The 18,586-nt window shown below is 29.6% G+C and overlaps 1 protein-coding gene across 4 annotated transcripts in view; it reads right to left on the reverse strand.

Annotated features, from left to right (window-relative positions):
- Positions 1 to 250: 250 nt before the first annotated feature.
- Positions 251 to 18,586, reverse strand: part of LOC129942163 (poly(rC)-binding protein 3) — a 167,410-nt gene continuing 149,074 nt past the window's right edge. For 3 of the 4 annotated variants that reach the window (XM_056050984.1, XM_056050985.1, XM_056050983.1), the window contains one exon: positions 15,182 to 16,113. In XM_056050984.1, coding sequence (XP_055906959.1) covers positions 15,654 to 16,113 — 460 coding nt within the window. In that variant the 3' untranslated portion in view covers positions 15,182 to 15,653. Of the gene's footprint in view, positions 4,206 to 15,181; positions 16,114 to 18,586 lie in introns of those variants that run through there. The other variant, XM_056050986.1, reaches the window with a different exon arrangement.

Raw genomic sequence — 18,586 nt, forward strand, 5'->3', positions numbered from 1 at the left:
AAATTTATGTATACTAATATATATATATTATGTATAAACATTGTGTTGTGAGTAGAAATCGAGAGAGACAGAGATCAACTACATGCGCAACTAATGTTTTTTTTTTTGTTTTTCTTTATATCTTTTGTTTTTCTTATTAAGTTTTACTAAACAAAATATCACCAGAAATACATTCAATATTCCAGGGACTTTTATAACATCATTTTTTTTTTAAAGAAAATTCACTAAGTTATTTATTTAATTTATATAATATAAAAAAGATTGCATAAGAAAACATAGCAAAATATAACAAAGAACAGAATGTTTTTGCTAAGTCTACGCGTTTTGCTTTTTTCACTTTTTACTTTTTATTTTGTTAAAGAATTTATTCAAGTTTTGTTTCTTGAGAAGAGAAAATTAATCGACAAGGGATTTTATTGTGTTTATATAGAATGTACGAATGAAAGATAGAGGAAAAATTAAATTGATTGAAAAATGCAAAAAGCAAAGCAAAATACACAATATGTATTGAATCAACAACTTTCTTTTTTTTTAATGCTTTTTTAAATGTTTAATTTAAAATATAATCACAAATAAAATTTGGAAACAATTAATTAAGGCACCATTACAATTGCTTTTCTCTTTTTGTTTTTTATTTTTTTAATATATCGCGTAGTGGTTTTGTATGTTATTTTGTTTTTTTTTTTTCTTTTATTAATGTTCTTCTTATAATAAATTTGTTAAAATTTAACTAAAAATTGTTTTATGTATAATTTTATTATAATTTTTTTTTGTTTTACTTGCGCGCATAAATTTAACAATGTTTTTTTTTTTCTTTTTCATTATAACGCATTTTTGTTTTTGTATTTATTTGAACAGAATTGTAAAAAATATTTTATTTAAAACTAATTATTTATTTAAAAAAGAAATGATTTTTTTGTGTTTCATCCATATTTGGATTCTATGCATTTTCTTTTATATTTTAGTTGCTTCGTAGAGTCTCATTAAGTTATATAAACTGTTTTTGTGTGATTTCATTTTTTAAATATTTTCTAAATATATATATATGTATATATATATAAGATACACCATTTAATAATTTTTTTGTTTACGATAAAAATGATTGCTTCCATTTAAAGTAGTTTTAAATTACTTCTTTTTATTTTATTTTTTTAATTTGTTTAAATAGTTTTTTTTTTTAAATTCATTTTAATATTTCTAAATTCTATTCTTGTTTTTTTTTTTTTTATTGAATAATTTTATTCCTGTATTCATGTTTATAATTCTACAAATGTTTCTCTGCATTTTGTTTTTGTTTCTACTAAGTGTGATTTTGCTTTTTTGGATTATTAGTTTTTGTTTTTTCTTTTTAAAAGTTAAACAAATTTTTGTATTTAATGGGATTGGGTTAGATATGTTGGACATGAGGGACAATAAAGATTTTTGTTGGTAATAGAGCTTTGTGTTCTTGTTGGTTTTTTTGTTTTTGTTTTTAAATATAATCAATTCCTCATGTCGTTTTTAATATTTACACCCAATATAAAATTATTATCACCTATTTAATTATATACTCATCAACTAATATTTTTATATAAATTAGTGATTTTTTTTTGTTTGTTTATTAAATACTTTTTTGTTTGTATGCTTTTGCTCTAAATATTTTGTTTTGTGTTTTATTTTAAACAGACTTTTCGATATGTCTTTTAAAGATGTGTATTTATTTGTTTTGTTTATAATTTGATATGAGATGACATTGTTTCGTTACTACTTTTGAAATTTGAAAATGAAATTAAAGGATAACGGTAAGTTAAATGAACTATCTTCAAATAAAATAATACTCAATATTTTTAGTCAGATTTTGTATGCGTTCACAAAAATAGCAGATTCTTTATTAATTCTCTTCAGAGCTTTAACCTTTCAATCTAAGGTAATCGTCTCTTTTCTTTTAGTTAAACCTTTAAAAAAAATTCTTAGACCAAAGTTTTGGACTGACGTAAAACTACATTTAATACAAAAATTGTATGGACACTTTAAGATGTACTCTTAAGTATAAGATATAGGTAAGGAATGCAAGATCTGAATCAAAATCCTGAAAACCGTACTCCAAAACGAATGACCGGTGAATGGTTTAGTCTAAAAAATTGCCACTTTGCAAAACACAATCCATCAATGAGTACATTTAAAAATAAAAGACGAACTTACTAGAAATTCGAGCAAAAAGCACGTGGCAAACAGAATAATGTGCCCAAAGGCGCATTGAGATTTTTAATTGGTTGAAAGAACTCTTTCTACTGCAGAATACATACAAATTCTTTCTCTTGTTGCCTTATGCCAAGGAAGAAACGCGCATAATCAAAATCAAATGGGGTGGCGCAACAGTCCGTTGTGAACCAGGGCCTTACAACTCTCAATCATTCCTGTGTGCGAGTACTGTTGTCAGGAATGGAAATGCGCATAATATGGATATTAAAATAAGATACTAACCTAAAGCGTACCCCTTAAAGCAAGAACCGCTTACAAAAATCATACCATTACATTTGATATTTTGTAAATAAACAATTTACATTTCAAAGATAGTAAACTAAAATTGGTTTAATTTGAGGTATAGAGTAAATTAAATTCGTTAAATTTCGGTAATTGAAAATTAATTGTTTTTTAAGAGCACTGATATTTTTGCGAACACATCTAAAACTCCATCGAGTTGAAACGATTCATTCATGTTGACTTTTGATTTGTATTTCTTAAAAGATTTGTTAAATCTGACCTCAGAACGTTTTTCAGACATTATAAATCTTATATGATAAAATGTTTGTTTTAAACATTATGAAATAAAAGAGTGAACTGATAATGAAGAAAAGTAGACAACTAATAATTATGATGGAAAAAAATGAGTTTTCAGTTAGAAGTAGTAACGAAAATAATTTCGAATTATTATGCCAATGCATTCCAGATATGTTTTTGTGTTGTTATTTTTGCAATATGTTTTTGTATTTGTTTTCCTGTATAGTTTCCTTGTGGGAATAAATTTATGTAAAATGAAGAATTTAAAATGATTTTGTTTTGTTAAGTGATTTGTTTGTTTTTCTTTTGAATATCATTAACCTAAATACCACATTTTTAAACATCCAATCATTTATATAAATACAATAAATTATTTATATTTTTATTTTTTCAAAAAAGAAAAAAAAAATGAACTATATAAATAAAAAACTGAATAAAATTAAAAAAATATATATACCTAAAAAGTCTTTTTCTTCGCATAAGCTTCTTCTGTTTTTATGATTTGTTTGTTATTTTCTTTTGTAAACTTTATCATTTTCTTCTGTTTTTAATATTAATTTTAAATGATTTTACTCATATGTTTTGTTTTCTCACTAAATTTACATATTTAAAGCTTTATTATTATTTTTTTTTCTTACTTTCTTTCAAATAAATTGTTTGTTTAAAAACTAATTTTAATGCTTCTCTTTTAATTTTAATTTTTGTTTTTAAACACACTGAAATATAATAAATACCCTACACATATTCAAAATGTACTTTTTTTTTTTGTTTTCATTTGTTTTTATTCTTCATTTTGAAGAATGGTATAATTACTAATTATAATTTATTATAATTTTTTGTTTCTTTGCACAATTAGCTACATTTACTCGGCTTTCTACTTTGTTATGTATTTTTGTTTTTAAATTTATTTTTTTGTAAAACTTGGTTTTAGTGTAAAATTATGTTAACAAAGCAAAATATTATATTATGTATAGAATATTAATAATAATAATAAAAAATAAAATAAATGAATATTTTGATTTAATATATAAATGATATTTCTGCTGTTTTCCTTTCATCTTTGTTTTTTTTTTTTAATTTTTGTTTCTTCTTTTTTAGTTTTAGCTTCTCTTTTTTCAGCTTGGTGATGGTTTCCTTTTGTTTTTAAGTTTTATTTTCAATTATGGTGGTCTTGGTGGTCATTTTTGTGTACGGCTAAAACCGTCGTATTTTCTTCTCAAATTTCACAAAATTCAAGTCTGATAGGTATCAAAAAGAAAAACTATCATTCTCAACATCTTTCTTGGTTTCTTTAAAAGTTATTAGTTTAAACAAAAAAATACAATTTTTTTGTAGATGTTCTGGTTTGCTATTTTTGTTTTTAATGAATTGGAGTTTTGACAATTGCATTTGGTGCAATATAATGATATCCAGGAATGGGAAGCCCTGCAGTTTCCATAGATATTCTGAAAATATATATTAATGTTTTTTAACATTGTGTTTTAATTCAATTGTTAAAAATAAAATAAGTAAAAATTCGTAACACTATTTTATTTTTTTTGATTATATTTTTATAAAGTTTATTAATTTAATTTAACAAGCATATATTCAATGCTAAGAATATCAAATCTCGATTTGAGCAACACTTTTTTTTTTAATTTGAAAAATAGAAAAATAAACGAAAACTTAAATTTATAAGGAACATGAAAATGTGATAAAAATAAGTAAACAAACATTCAAAAAATATGTAAAAATATACAGAAATTATGACATATTTTGGGTTTAGCTTTCGATCGGCTTTTAGGTGATTTTGTAATTGAGTTGAGTTGATTATTTATTTATATTAATTAGAAAATCAAAGTTGACTACATACGGAAGTGTAAGAATCAATCGGCCCTAGAGATGTATCATCCGTTCGAATCGGAAAATACTACGATTTGAGGATTTGTCTTAAAACTATTCTGCGGAACTGTTGTTCTACAATCTAAATTCGATTTGTATTTGAATAACTTTTTGAAATGACTCTTGAATTTGTTTTCAAGGTAACGGAGTAGTTGAGCTTATTTCATTCTCCTCTATTCTTATTTTTTAATTGGAGTTAAGTAGATTTGGTACTGACATACATTTTTAAATGAATTAAGTCTTCAAATATTTTTGTATTTATACACGAATACAGACAAAGTTAAAGTTAAATCTACATTGGGTTCAAACATTCTTACGAAAAGTTTGTCCACGAAAAATATCTGAAGAAAGTACGCGACTATTTTATAGTTTTTTTGATTGCTTTAAGCTCAGTACCTTTGACAAATTTTATCGTTTTCATGGTCCCTTTTTGTTTTGAATAAAATGCATTGAACTTATTTTTGGACGGTATGATTCATAGGCGTCTGCATAATTTTTCCCAAGTAAAAGGACATTTTTAAGTTAATAATTGTATTTGAAAATTTTCTACAACATGTGTAATTTGACAGAAAAGTAAAAGAAATATCAAGATATTGGGCAAGTTTAGGCGACATAAGAGACTTAAGAGTAAGGCAAGTTTCAAGTATCGGATTGACCAGCTGCCAAAAAACTGCCTTCCAATTAAGGTAGCTTTATTGGAAAGTTGACTGGAAAGTAAGTCAAGAAAAATCTCAATAACTATCAAGTCAAGTGAGCTTCTGTCAAAATGACAATTGATCATGATTTTTCATACAACTGAAAGCTGAAATTTATTACTCTATGATTTATTTATTTTCTGTACAACTTCATTGAATGCTTTCTGTAAAAAGGTTTCTTGTAAATTTTGTAAAAGAAGAAAGGAATATTTTTTTACAATACAAAATACAAATCGTAATGGACTTGCAGCTTGCCTGAGGAGTTTTCTGTAAACAATTATGATTTTGATAGTTTTTGTACTTTCAACTTGAAGTAGAGGTTTGTGAAGTAAAGTTGAGAATTTGAAATTTGTGACACTTAACAAACTAACTAGTTACCTTGGTCAAAATGTACGTTCAGAGAATATAGTTGACTGCAAATGAAGTCTCTAATGTTGTCTGAACCTGCCCATTATTGTTCATTAAAATATCTTTTTACAAAGTGATAAACTGTAGGTAAAGAAAAAATTGGTATTTCAAAGTCAGGAAGGGGAAAGTGACTTCCTTTGTCCTCCGTTGTGGGTTGATGGCAAAATAACTTATTACATCTCACTAATCTTAGTTCCTGAAGAACAAGATTTTTAATTTTTAACACCAAAAACTGAGGACAATAATTAAGAATCACTGACTCAATTTAATACGAAATGTAAATATAATATTATCCCGCATTCCTGAACTTGATACAGAAGAAATACATTTTTTGGCCGAAATCCGAAAGGGCACTTGATGAAATGAAATGAGCATTGTTATCAATTATTGTTCGCTGCGAACTGGCTCTGGCTCTGATTCGGTTTAAATTTAGCTCAACATTTTAATACCATTGCGTCATGATGGAGAAGGTTTTATCCCAGCCCTGTCGGATAAAATTCATCCAACGGAAAGCTTAGAGAATTGTCATATCTTCCTTTTTTGCATACATTTGATGCCGCACTTTATTATTGGCACAGCAAGATTTTTAAACTTTTATGCTATTATGTTAATTCTTGTTTGTCGGTGTATGCATATATTACTATCAAAAATAGTAACTTTGATTAAAAATTAGTTTTCCAGGTTAAAAAAGAAAATATTGAGTTAGAAAACACATTATTTTTTGTAGCACAATATTATTGGCAGTATGTTTGTCTTGAAATATTTGCTGCTTTCTGACATTTTTTTTCAGCCAAATCAAAAGTCTGCATTTCAGTTATTCCAAAAAAAGTTTTGTGTTAGTTTTTTTGCGAAAATAAAATAAAATTAATTACAATGAGCCCAACACAAAAAGAAACCACAGAAACGAAAAAAAAAATATTTACATGCATAGTCAAGGCAGGTCATTTGTGGAGATTGGACAAATTATGCACAGTTATCAGCGTTGTGCAGCGTTTCAAAGCGGAGTCAAACTTCAAAAGTGCAAAGCATTCTGGTCGTCCTCGGGGTTTAAATGTTCGTGAATGCAGCCGGATTATACTGGAAGTGAATGTTAACCCTTAAATAACATCAACTGAAATAGCTGCTGAGGTCAACCTAGAATTTGGGAAACCAGTTCACCTTATGAGATAGGAAAAGTACGCCATGTAGCTGACTAAAACGCAAGTATTGCTCGGCGCAAGCCAGTGAACCATAAAAAACGTTTGAAATATGCGTTTGAGTACGGACGGAAGTCAAATGTTTTTTGGGATGATGTACTCTCTTTTGACAAGAGTAAAGTTCAATGCTCTCCGTTCTGACGGCCATACAAAAGTGTGGAGAAACCCAAATACAGCACTCCAAAAAAAAAAAATATATAGGCACCTACAATTAAACACGGCGCGCAGTGGAGGAGTGATGGTATGGAGGTGCATGTCTCTTGCGGGTGTGGTTAAGCTTGTTTTTATTGACGGAATTACGGACAAGAAAGTTTATACTAACATTTTTGAAAGAAAACTTGAGAAAAAGTGCTGAAAAGTTGAACTTAACATTCTCGTTCACGTTTCAGCACGACAGCGGGCCAAAACATAAGGCTCAATAGGCGCGACGCGCGTATGTGGTATCGAATCTCAATCCGATGCCAAGATTCGGATAGACGCGTAAAAAGCGTGAGATTTCTAATAAAGCTCAACTCAAACAAATATTGATTAAGGAATGATAAAACATTAGAGAAAAAATGACCACAAATTTGGTGTATACGGCCACGGAGTTTAGATGTTGTTAAGAAGCAAAAGGGCCTACCTACTAAGTACATAAGTATATCAAGTTATTTGTATGTAGATTCCTTAAGCTTTTATTATAATGTTGCCAGTAATTTTGTGCTGGAAAAGTAAGATGTTTTCTTGTTAATTATTTTTGTCTTTAAATCTGGAAAACTTATTTTAAATTAAGCCAACTGCGTTTAATAGTATATACATATGTATATTTATGCATATACCAAAAAAACAAAAATTATAAAAATAGCGTGCTTCCAAGGTTTGAAAAGTTACTTCAAAATTAAAAAAGCTTGTCAATAAATAAGTGCAGCACTGTAAATATTTATAAACTAATGTAGAGTTTGTAAAAACTGGAGTCAATGCCAAGTACTCTTATTACGAAGATCAACTATTAATCGATTGACGCTTGATAGAGTTTTCGAATTAAAACATAATTCGGTGTTACGAAAGTTAATTGATAAAATTGTATGCCATTGTGGAAATTCTATTTTTTTTTTTAAATATTGTGAATGTGCGTTTTATATTTCTTGAGGAAGAAGAATGTGCAAAGAAAATTCTTCATAAAATTAATTTAACTGACAAAAACAAATTAGTTCAACTTAACTCGAAGATGAGAAGTTAATTGGTACAGTTTTTGGTAAATTGTCAATATTTTGAAGAAGTTTGAGAGGTACATTCAATCCAATGGAATTGGAAAGCAACATTTGAGTTTATGGGTTCTATTATCAAATTCATTAATCTGACATTTTTCTTTTTACATCAATGTTACACTCTTAATGTAATTCTTGAGAAATAAAAAATATTTAACATTGCGCAGGTTCAAGCGAAATAAGGGACTTGAAAGTAAGGCAATTTTTTTTTGTATATATAAGTTACAGGCACTCAAGGGGTTATAAGTACCCTTTATATGTTTTTATTTAAATGCTTAAAGTTCTGATCAATATGGGAGGGAAAAACAGAGTTGGCTAAAGCATTCCACATTCTTGATGTGCGATTTAAGAAAGAATATCTATACTTGACAATACCCCGGAAATTGAGCTCAAGGGTAAACTGATAAGCATTCCTGGAAGTGCGAGTATTACGGCTGAATAGTTTAAGGGTTGGAATGCAGCTGGCTAATACGACAGAACATTGTTTGTAAAAATAGCGATAAAACGAGTAAAGGCATGAAAAATTGCGGCGGTGTTCTAGCGATGTAAATGTTTCGATTATAGTTCTATCGCCTATCATTTTTAAAGCCCTTTCTTGTATTCTGTCCAAGAGATTTAAACTTGTTTTAGGGGCACCTGCCCAGATATGCGAATTATATTCAAGCTTTGGACGGATGAAGGCTTTGTAAATGAAGCCAAATCAGAAGGGGTGACAAATTTCTTGCACTGTCGGATAAATCCTTAGCACCTTGCAGTACTTTTGGCGATATCAAATATATGATCATTCCATGAAAGGTTATCTGCGATACACATACCGAGTATTAAAAGATGATTAGTTTCTTGGATGCAAGTGCCATTCATAGATAGTTGCATGAGGTTTGTGTTACACTTTAGCATCTGAATGGCCAGTTGCCAAAAAATTGCCTTCTTATTAAGGCAACTATATTGGAACGTTGACTGGAAGGTTAGTCAAGAAAAATCTCCCTAACAATAAAGTCAAGTCTACTTATGTCAAAATGACAGTTGATCATGTTTTTTTCTACAACTGAAAGCTGAACTATAATTTATTTATTTTCTGCACAATTCCATCTAATGTTTTGTGAAATAGGGTTTTACAATACAAAATACAAATCGTGATGAGCTTGTAACTTGCCTGGGAATGTTTTGTAAACAAAAATGTTTTTAATAGTTTTTGTACGATGAACTGAAGGTAGGAGTTAGTGAAGTAAAGTTCCAAGTTTGAAATTAATGACAACTGAAAAATTAAATAGTTGCCTTCGTCAAAATGTACGTTAAAAGATTGAAGTTGACTGCAAATAAATCCCTTGAGTTGTCTGCAACTTTCCAATTTTATGCCTTTTTAAGTTAAAAACTCTCATTTTTTAATAATTTCTAATATATATTTAAAAACTCATCGATGGCAAATTTACGATTGAAAGAAAAGTTTACAAATTACCAGAAAATTCATGAGTTTGTTGTTCAAAATACTGAATTTTTCATTCAAAACATTTATTCGAATGTTTTCAAAACTACTGATCGAAAGCTAACCAAAATAAATGTCATTATTTAAAAAATTAAAATTAAAAACAAAATTTATATAATTATGTATACAAAACAAATAAAGGAGGAAAAAATTCTTACCGGAATTTTAAGATTTGAATTTTGGTTTTTTGTTTTTGGATTTTTTTTGGACATTGAATGAATGAATTTTGTATTATTTTTTTTTGGTATTTTTGATTTATTCATTCATTTTAGGTTGTGGCTGGATTGATTGGTTGGTTGGTTGGTGGTTGGTAAGCGGTTGGTAGATGGTAGATGATTTGGTTGGTTGTGGTGTATAATAAACATGGTTGTCCTGGGATATTGTATTTTTTTTTTAACTTTTAACGGAGTGTTGTTAATAGTAAAAGGATTTGAAGGAACTTTGAACTTTCTAAAATAAAAAATAGTATTTCTTTTTGTTGTTTTTTTTTTTTTTTTTATTCGTGAGTAATGGATAGGAATTTTGGTAACAGCGGCGATGGCTTATAGTTTCGGCGTTATTCCAAGGTTTATACTGAAGTATTTATTAAAAAAAACGTATACAAAATAACGTCCCGTAGTCGACTTCATAAAAATGTTAAAATCGAACATAGAATGAAAATTGAGACTGACTAGTGTTGCACCCTTTACTTGTTAGAAACATTGTTACTTAGTTAAGTCCCCTGTTAGTTTTGTTAATTGTTTGCTCATTAACACTGGTCGGCAAGTTTTTGTTCCTGGCGATCTGTAACTAGACTTGTTCGATCAGTTTTAATGACCTCAATAATTCAAAACAGACTCGAAAACCACGTCAAGTTTTTGAGATATCAATTTTTAAAATAAACGCTGAACTATTTATACTAAAAATGTTTAAAAATTAAAACAAAAAGAGGCAAAACATAAAAGTAAAAAAGATACTTATTTTATTTTGCAACGATATTTGTCTTTTAAACAAAAACATTCAAATCATTCGTACAGAGATAAACAAGTACTCACAGCTAATGAGAATCTTAAGGAATCTAGTAAGATACTAAATCAATTAAATGATCTAATGATACAATTTATTGTCAGGAATTATATTTGTGCTTTATCTTAGCCTCAGTAACACCGTTTTTGATTGCCTCTAATGTTTTTTAAGTGTCATATTAAAAAAAAACCTGTCGTCTACATTTTAACCTAGCAAAATAAATTACAAGTTTAGTATACCCCGAGAAAAATGTTTTACTTTTGAGTATTACTATTTTTTCAGTTATGAATTGTATGAGTACACAAATGATATGTGTAATACAGTGCACTTAAGAGATTTATTACTAAGCTGGGGCCCTACTATGTATGTAACTCGATTCTACTTTTAATTCTATTCGAAACTCATTTCCAATTCTACTTTCAAATCGTACTACGTATGAAAGTAGAATCGGATGCCGATTTTAAAAACATCTGTACTTTCGAACGAGTATCGAGTTGTTTGACAGTTTTAAAAACAAAAAAAAAGCAAAACAAAAATGAGACATGAAATTTTTAGACTAGAATAATTATTACAAAAATGGACACCGTTGGAATTTGGTTCAATTTGCAAGAAATGAAGAACGGTACAAGCAAATTGAACGCAGAAGAATAAGAGATAATTCCAAAACTATGGAGCTTAGTGCGAAAAGGTTTGTACATACATATGTACATATATATACGGTAGAATATTTGAACGCATTGAATTAAAAAATATACCTTTGTTTTAGTTTTGTTAAGAGCTATCGTCTTTCTAAAGACGGATTTATGTTCTTACTTAACACCATATCATCCGACATGAAGAAAATGCTGTTCCGATTATCATAAATTTATCAGCAGCATTGAATTTTTTGTCAACAGGAGGTTACCAAAACCTAAACGGTGGTGACAAGAACGCTGGAATTGCACAGCAAACCATGTCAAAAATACTTGCCGAAGTTTTGACTTCAATCGAAAGAATCATGTGCCCGCTGATGATGAATTTTGAAATGAATGAGGAAGATACTCGAAATTCCAAACGCTATTTTTGTAAAAAATCACGAATTTCCGCTTAATTGGTGTGGTTGGTGGTACTCATATTCAACATTTTACTTAGACTTTGAAAAAAAAAAACATATTTGATCTAGAGCGATTATTTTCTACTTTCGAGTTACGTAGTTCCTCGTTTATTCGAAAGTTCAGAAGAATACAGTTGGCACTACTAGAACTATTGGAAAGTAGTCAAACAGATACAAAGTACCAATTTTTCGAATTCGAGCAATTTCATTGTAGAATCGAGTTACATAGTAAGGCCCCTGTTCAATAGGAACACTAGAAAAATAAAATCTTGTTGGAATCTGTGGTATAACAACGTCTTTGCCTCTAAAATTATTGAACAACATACCTCTTTTATATTCTCTCTGCAAGTTGTATGCAGTTACAACGACTTGACTTGTTTATATTTCGCAACATAGTTATTAACGATCCGATTTTTAATTGCAGATTTTGGGGCAGATTTTGGTTCTGGACAATTCTAGCAAATTTAAGAATTGACAATATCATCTTGAAAAAAGAATTAACGTTTTCTTATAACATCAATTCGTCAATTATCTTATTATGAATTTGAAAATTAATTTCTTTGGCATCAACGTTTTTAGCAGGCAACATAATTCAATCGATGATCACGTTCTTCAATTCAGTTAACTAGCAAAAATTGGTAAGCAATGTAATATAACCAGATGAAAAGTCAACGAGTACTTAAGTATTACCAATATCGAACAATTGTTTGGAAAGTACTCCTGTATACAATTTTAGTTTTATGTTGATATTTACTTTGAGCGTTTAAACGTATTATTATATTAAGTACGCCTTTAAACAAATGTTAACCGTTTATGGTTTCTTGCATTGTTTTTTTTTATTTGATTCGCAATACCTCACAAAAGTTGTTAAGTACCTATATGATGAAATGTTTGGAAAAGATTTCTCATTAAAAAATATCTTCCGTTCGCGCATTCCATTCAAACTTTTGAAAATTTGCTCGTCTTTGACTTTCTTTTAATAACTAAATTGACTATTATCAAAACGCAATAGGTCCTAATCTTGAATTTAGCGTATGAGAAATCTAAAAAAAAAATTGAAATCAGTAGTACACAGTGTATAAAACATAGCACTTTTACAACTTTTTGCTTAATTTTGAACAAAACTAGTAATGGTAAGTACCGCTTATTTCAATCTCCCACCGAAACTGCGGTTTGAACAGTTTCTATGCTCGTATTCTAAAGTAATCATCGAATGTAATCCTGATCCTGGTTTTCACATTCAAGGTGGTTGACTGCGGCTAATCGAGTGTTCCGACTTTATGTAAGCTTGGAAATAACCTTTGAAGAGGTTAAGCATGTAATACATTTTATTTTAAAATGCTACATGCATCTGTGGTTGAAAATTAAAACCAGTAAAAAGTTTACAGACGGTTCGAAATTTGTTTTTGAAACCATCAGAACATCACGGTATCTATCTCAAAACTTGCTGCAAGTCATTGACCATGTAATTGAGGAAATGCATTTTTCGCTCATCACGAAAATTTGCTTCTTGCAATGATAGTTGTTGAAAGTAGATACATCAGAGTACTAGGGTTACGCCGAATTTGGAAAGCACGATAGCTTATGAAGCGAAAGCCAATTCGAAATTTCAATGCTCCAAGGATAAATTTCGTTGCTACAGACTACACTTTCTCCTCCTGCCCTTTTAAGGAGGATCACGGATGAAGAAATTAAACAACTGATACACTCTGGCACACCTCTGACACACACCTCTGATTTTGATGATTTTCCTTGTTACACACAAGCAGTAGAACGGTGTGTAAAGCTCGTTTCTGAAGCTTCAAAAAAAGTGGGATGAGTGGGCGCAAGAGATGGCTTGATAAGAACCACCCTCCTGTCACGGTCCATTATGCCGATATTTTTAACAAAATCGGACTTTAAAGTGCAAACTATTTAATAAAATTATTTGTTTTTTGTTTAATTCTTTTATTTTCTTCTTATTATAGTTACTTGATTAAGCAAATGTGATGTGAAACAAATTGGAAAATCGGTAATTTTTGTAATATTTAACTGCTTTGCGCGAAAGGTTAACAATACAAATTTACTAAATTCGCTGTTTTTTTGTTTCATCATGCCTTAAACATGTATTTTGTATTTTTTTTTTAAATTAAAGAAAACAGCAAATTTGCACCACTTTTTAAAAGTTTGAATGCAATGCGCGAACGGAAAACATTATTTTATTTGGAAATTTTTGTCTGAGTTTTACTCAGACAGGTAATTAACAACTTTTGTGAGGTATTGTGAATTAAAAAAAAAAAACAAAAATTGGTTTTTCAGCCCATCCAATGTGCAATTAACCCAATTGATTTGCTTGCTTTATTAAAATTAAATTATTAAAATCGCAATTGAAAATAGGATTTGCTGGTAGAAAGCTGAAAATTTAGTTTTTGATGTCCTTTTCATTGCCAAATCAAAATAAAAATAATTTTTTTTTTAAAACAAATATTTATAACTTATAGTTTAGGGGCCAGTTAAAACTATCATTGAAATCAATCCGGACTTTGTTTCCCTTTGATTATTAAAATTTAATGCTTACTTATTAAAAAAACTATAAAAAAAACTTTGTTAATGTTAATTTGGTTAAAGCTGTATATTAGGTACCTTGTTAAGTTCCAAAAATAACTTAGCTATCGACTTTTAAACACTAGGATCTACTTAAAAACTTATATACTCCCACAATTTTAAACCAATCGCCCCTCTTTTACATTCAAAATCAAAAAACCTCAACTAGTCAGTCTCAAAACGAACCCCCTCCCCCACAAAAAAAAACCCTTAATAAATAAAATACAATGTTTAATAATTTTTTCTCAATGTATGTATGTATTTGAAAATGTTTTTTGTTTCTTTTTTTGTTTACTCTTAAATTTGTTGTTTTTATTCCATCAATGAATTTATCATTAAATATTTTTTTTTGTAATTAATTTTAAAGATAAAATACTTTTTTTTCCACTTATTAAAATTGCTTGATTACATTTAAGTATAAGATCGTTTAGTTATATTTTGTTTTACTTTTTAACTTAAAATAATAACATTACAACTTTAACTCCATTAAATAGATATAAATGTGTATATTATGTGTTTTATAAATGTATATGAATGTATGTTTTGTTTTCAGTTTTTATTTAACAATATGTTGTGCGAGTCTTTATTTCTTTTTGTAAAAAGACTTTTTAAACATATTATCAAATAAATAAAATAAAAAAATTAAAAAAATGAAATAATAAGAAATACAACTACAATTTTGGCTTGTAATTTTTTTTTAAATTTAGTTCAATAAAGCAAAATAAATCAAATAAATAATTTAAAACCAATTTTTGTTTGTTTTTTAACTTAACGCTTAGTAAATAAAATTTTAAAAATATGTTTTTTTTGAGTGGTTGTTTTTTTAACTTATCTAATAAATTTAATTTAAAAATAAAATCAATTAAATTGTTGTATTCCTACTATTGTTCTTAAAGATTTTGTTAGTTCTAGATTAATTCAGTTGATTGATTAAGGAAATAATATAAGGATTAATTTTAATTTAAATGCTACATTTTGTTCGAAAACCAAAAAAATTAAAATAATCTTAAAATGGGTTTAAAGTGTGGTCTTGAAGAAGACGATGCAAAAAAAAGAACACTCCGAAGTTATGAATGGAGTTCAAGACGTTCTAAATTTTTCTGTTTTTAGTTCTTTGTTAATGAAAAAGAAAAATGATCTTAAACTTGGTGTTAGTGTTATGCAAAAATTAATTCAATATTTTGGTTTTTGTTTTATCTCAATAATTCTGAATATCACAATTATTCGCATAACTTGAAACTTGAAACGCAAGTTAAGATGTAGTATTATTTTTGTGTGTTTAAATTACTGCTGTCACTCGCTCTAATAAGGATTAAACTTATTGCGTTCGGGCTTCTTGTCTTCAGAATTTGAATTATCCCCATGGGATCGGAAACGCGGCTGATAGCTTTTCGAACGATGAACACCAGTTGTTTGAACTGGTGGTCCTAGATTGGCCAAACCACCGAGCAAATCGGTGAGGCCATTGAGAGCGCTTAAGCTAGAGAGAGCATTGAGTGCGCCTGGTTTGGCGAGCAATTGAGCCAGGGGAATGGCTGAAGCTAGCGAATTCGATGTGGTATTATTGGAGTTATTGTTACTGTTGGTATTGCCATTACCGTTGCTATTGTTTAAATTATTATTCGAATTGTTAGTGTTATTTAAAGAATTGTTGGAAGTCGACGAAGTGGACGTGTTCGATGATAGATTATTTGCTGATGATTGGTTGCCACTTGACGCATTACCATTCGCTTCTTGGAGATTTGCCTTCTGGAGTTCAACGCTGCGGGATAGAAAAAAGGAAAAAGGATTTTTGTTTGGTGTAAGGTAACATTTTTTTAAGGTGGTAGATTTTTGTTTTTTTTTTTTAGTGAGATAGAAAGAGAGTAGGGCATTTTTTCAGTTTTTGTGAATAGGAAGATATTTTTAAGGATCATATGGGTATGAAATGTTGTTATTTGTAATTCCTTGTGGTTGAAGGAATTTATCTGCGAGGAAGCAAGTTATTTGTATAGCAATGATGATGGTGCTGTGTCATTTAAGATTTCTGAAATATGAATATATATACAGTGTTGGCCAAAACATTAGCCACTAAAACTACCTCCATCTTTATATAATTCAAAAGTTAATAAATGGTCATTTTTTTTCTAAAATTTAATACATTATGTATGTACTTCTAAATAGACCACAAGAGAAAATAGTTTTCATAACGGTTCATTAAATATGACATAAGTAGGACGGTAAACCGAATTTTTTGTTGGTCAAAACAAAAGCAAATTTTTATTGATATCTCTGTTATTCTTATTATTAATATTTTACAAAACCAAAAAGTCATCCAAACGGTTCATCGAGGTGGCTGTCCATGAAAAACAAGAAAACAAGAGGATTCTGCAATAACATAATCAATTTAAAAAGACCCTTTTATACGAGTATCTTCGAGAGATATGTGAGTCCAACTCGACCTGAACGTAAGCGATCATGGACTAAAACCGTCTTATTGTTTCAACCAAAAACAAGCTGGTGAGATTAAAATATACCCCATCAACTGGACTGTTAAAAAATGGAGGAACGTACTATTTTCATACGAGTCTTAATTCATTTTCAAGGGTTTTGATGGTTTCCGTCGTTTTTGCAGACTAAAGCTACTACGGGGAGGTAACGTATTGGTGAGTTTTTCAGGGCATGGACTGGGAGCGATTCAGCAAATAGATAATACAATGGATCGTTTAATGTACGGTGAAATTTTGCAAAATATAATGCTTCCAATCGCTGAGAATCAGTTGCCTTTGTAATTGATATTTCAGCAGGACGACGACTCAAAACACACGTCCAATACGGTTAAGATGTGGTTTCAAGAAAACCGGATGAGAAATTGTATATCGACGAATTGTTAGGACTAATTGCAGACAAAAAACGATCTGTTTGATCAAATTAAATTGGCTTAGGAAAGTATCACAGTAAAAGCAATTTATTTGACTCCATGCCTCGAAGGTGTGCTAAAGTGAATAAAAAAAATCCTAACTAGTCTGGAGGCGGATGGCTTCAGAGTGATAGCCTTTTCGGACGAACTTTTCTATAGTGTCAGGAAAGCAGAATAGCACCTTAAAAGACCTCTTACAAAATGACTTATACAGACTAATACTTTGGGCTGATCGGTGTCGACTGGGTGTTAACCCACACAAAACCGATTTAGTCTTATTTTCGAGGAGATACAAAATTCCATTTGTCAACTTTTCCTACATTAAGCCAGAACAAGACTTCTTTTATCTCCAAAAGTTCCGCCTTGTACACACTACAATGATTGGAAAGGCGGAATGAGAGACTGTATTTCAGTCGTTTAGAGTACACACCTCCACCAACCCCTTCTTTTGTTTTTGACCCATCTGTGTAAAAATGGATTGACTCATTCTCCAAGAATGTCCTCTCCTCCCAAAAAGATTGGGGAGTTATAGAAATCTGAAAATTTCTTTCGAATTGCAGTTGGGTGTTGGTGTAGTCTGTGTGCTTTGGAATTGATTCTTAATAACTAAGAATTACGGAGTGTCCAATTTTGTTGTTAGTCCTCTGCGACGAAGCTTTGTGGTGAATAGCAGAGCTTGCAGCTATTTGTTTGCTAAAAATGTGAAGAGATGTTAGGTAGAGTTACAGTAGTTTTTTTTTACTTTAATTTATGTTGCGTTTCCAATTTAGTTTTTTAGCTAAGGCAAGACCCAGGTACTTAGCCAAGTCTGAGAATTTTAATTGGATTCCTTTAAAGAAAACGTGATATCAACATCTGATATCCGTATAGTCAGGCTGCTTTCAAATCACTGGACTCTCTACAAACTCTATAACAGTCCATAACTGTCGATCATCTGTAATGGTGATTACAGAACAGTTTAATATTTAGAGACATTCCAGGTAACTGTAAGGCTAGGCGCGCACATGCAACTTTTAGTTTCGAAACTGCTTGGTTTCTAAACTGAGCACTATAGATTTATATGAGAGTCCGCGCACATGCAGAAACCATTCTGCCGCCCATTCGAGCAACTTTTACTTTGTGTTTTGCCACAAACTAGACGATCACCTCGAACCAATTCCTTAGTTTGTGTCATAAGGAATTATAGAGTTACTGCTTGGATATACAACGAAATCGTTAAATAATTTTTTTGTTAGTGCAAGAGAGAAGAAAAATAAGTCAAGCTGAATAAATGAGACTAGGCATTGGTTTATTTCGTTGATTAATTTCCGAGTTGCTTATGTGATCAATGTTTGAG

This window comes from Eupeodes corollae, chromosome 1, assembly GCF_945859685.1.
Source record: "Eupeodes corollae chromosome 1, idEupCoro1.1, whole genome shotgun sequence".
NCBI classification, from domain to species: Eukaryota; Metazoa; Arthropoda; class Insecta; order Diptera; family Syrphidae; genus Eupeodes; species Eupeodes corollae.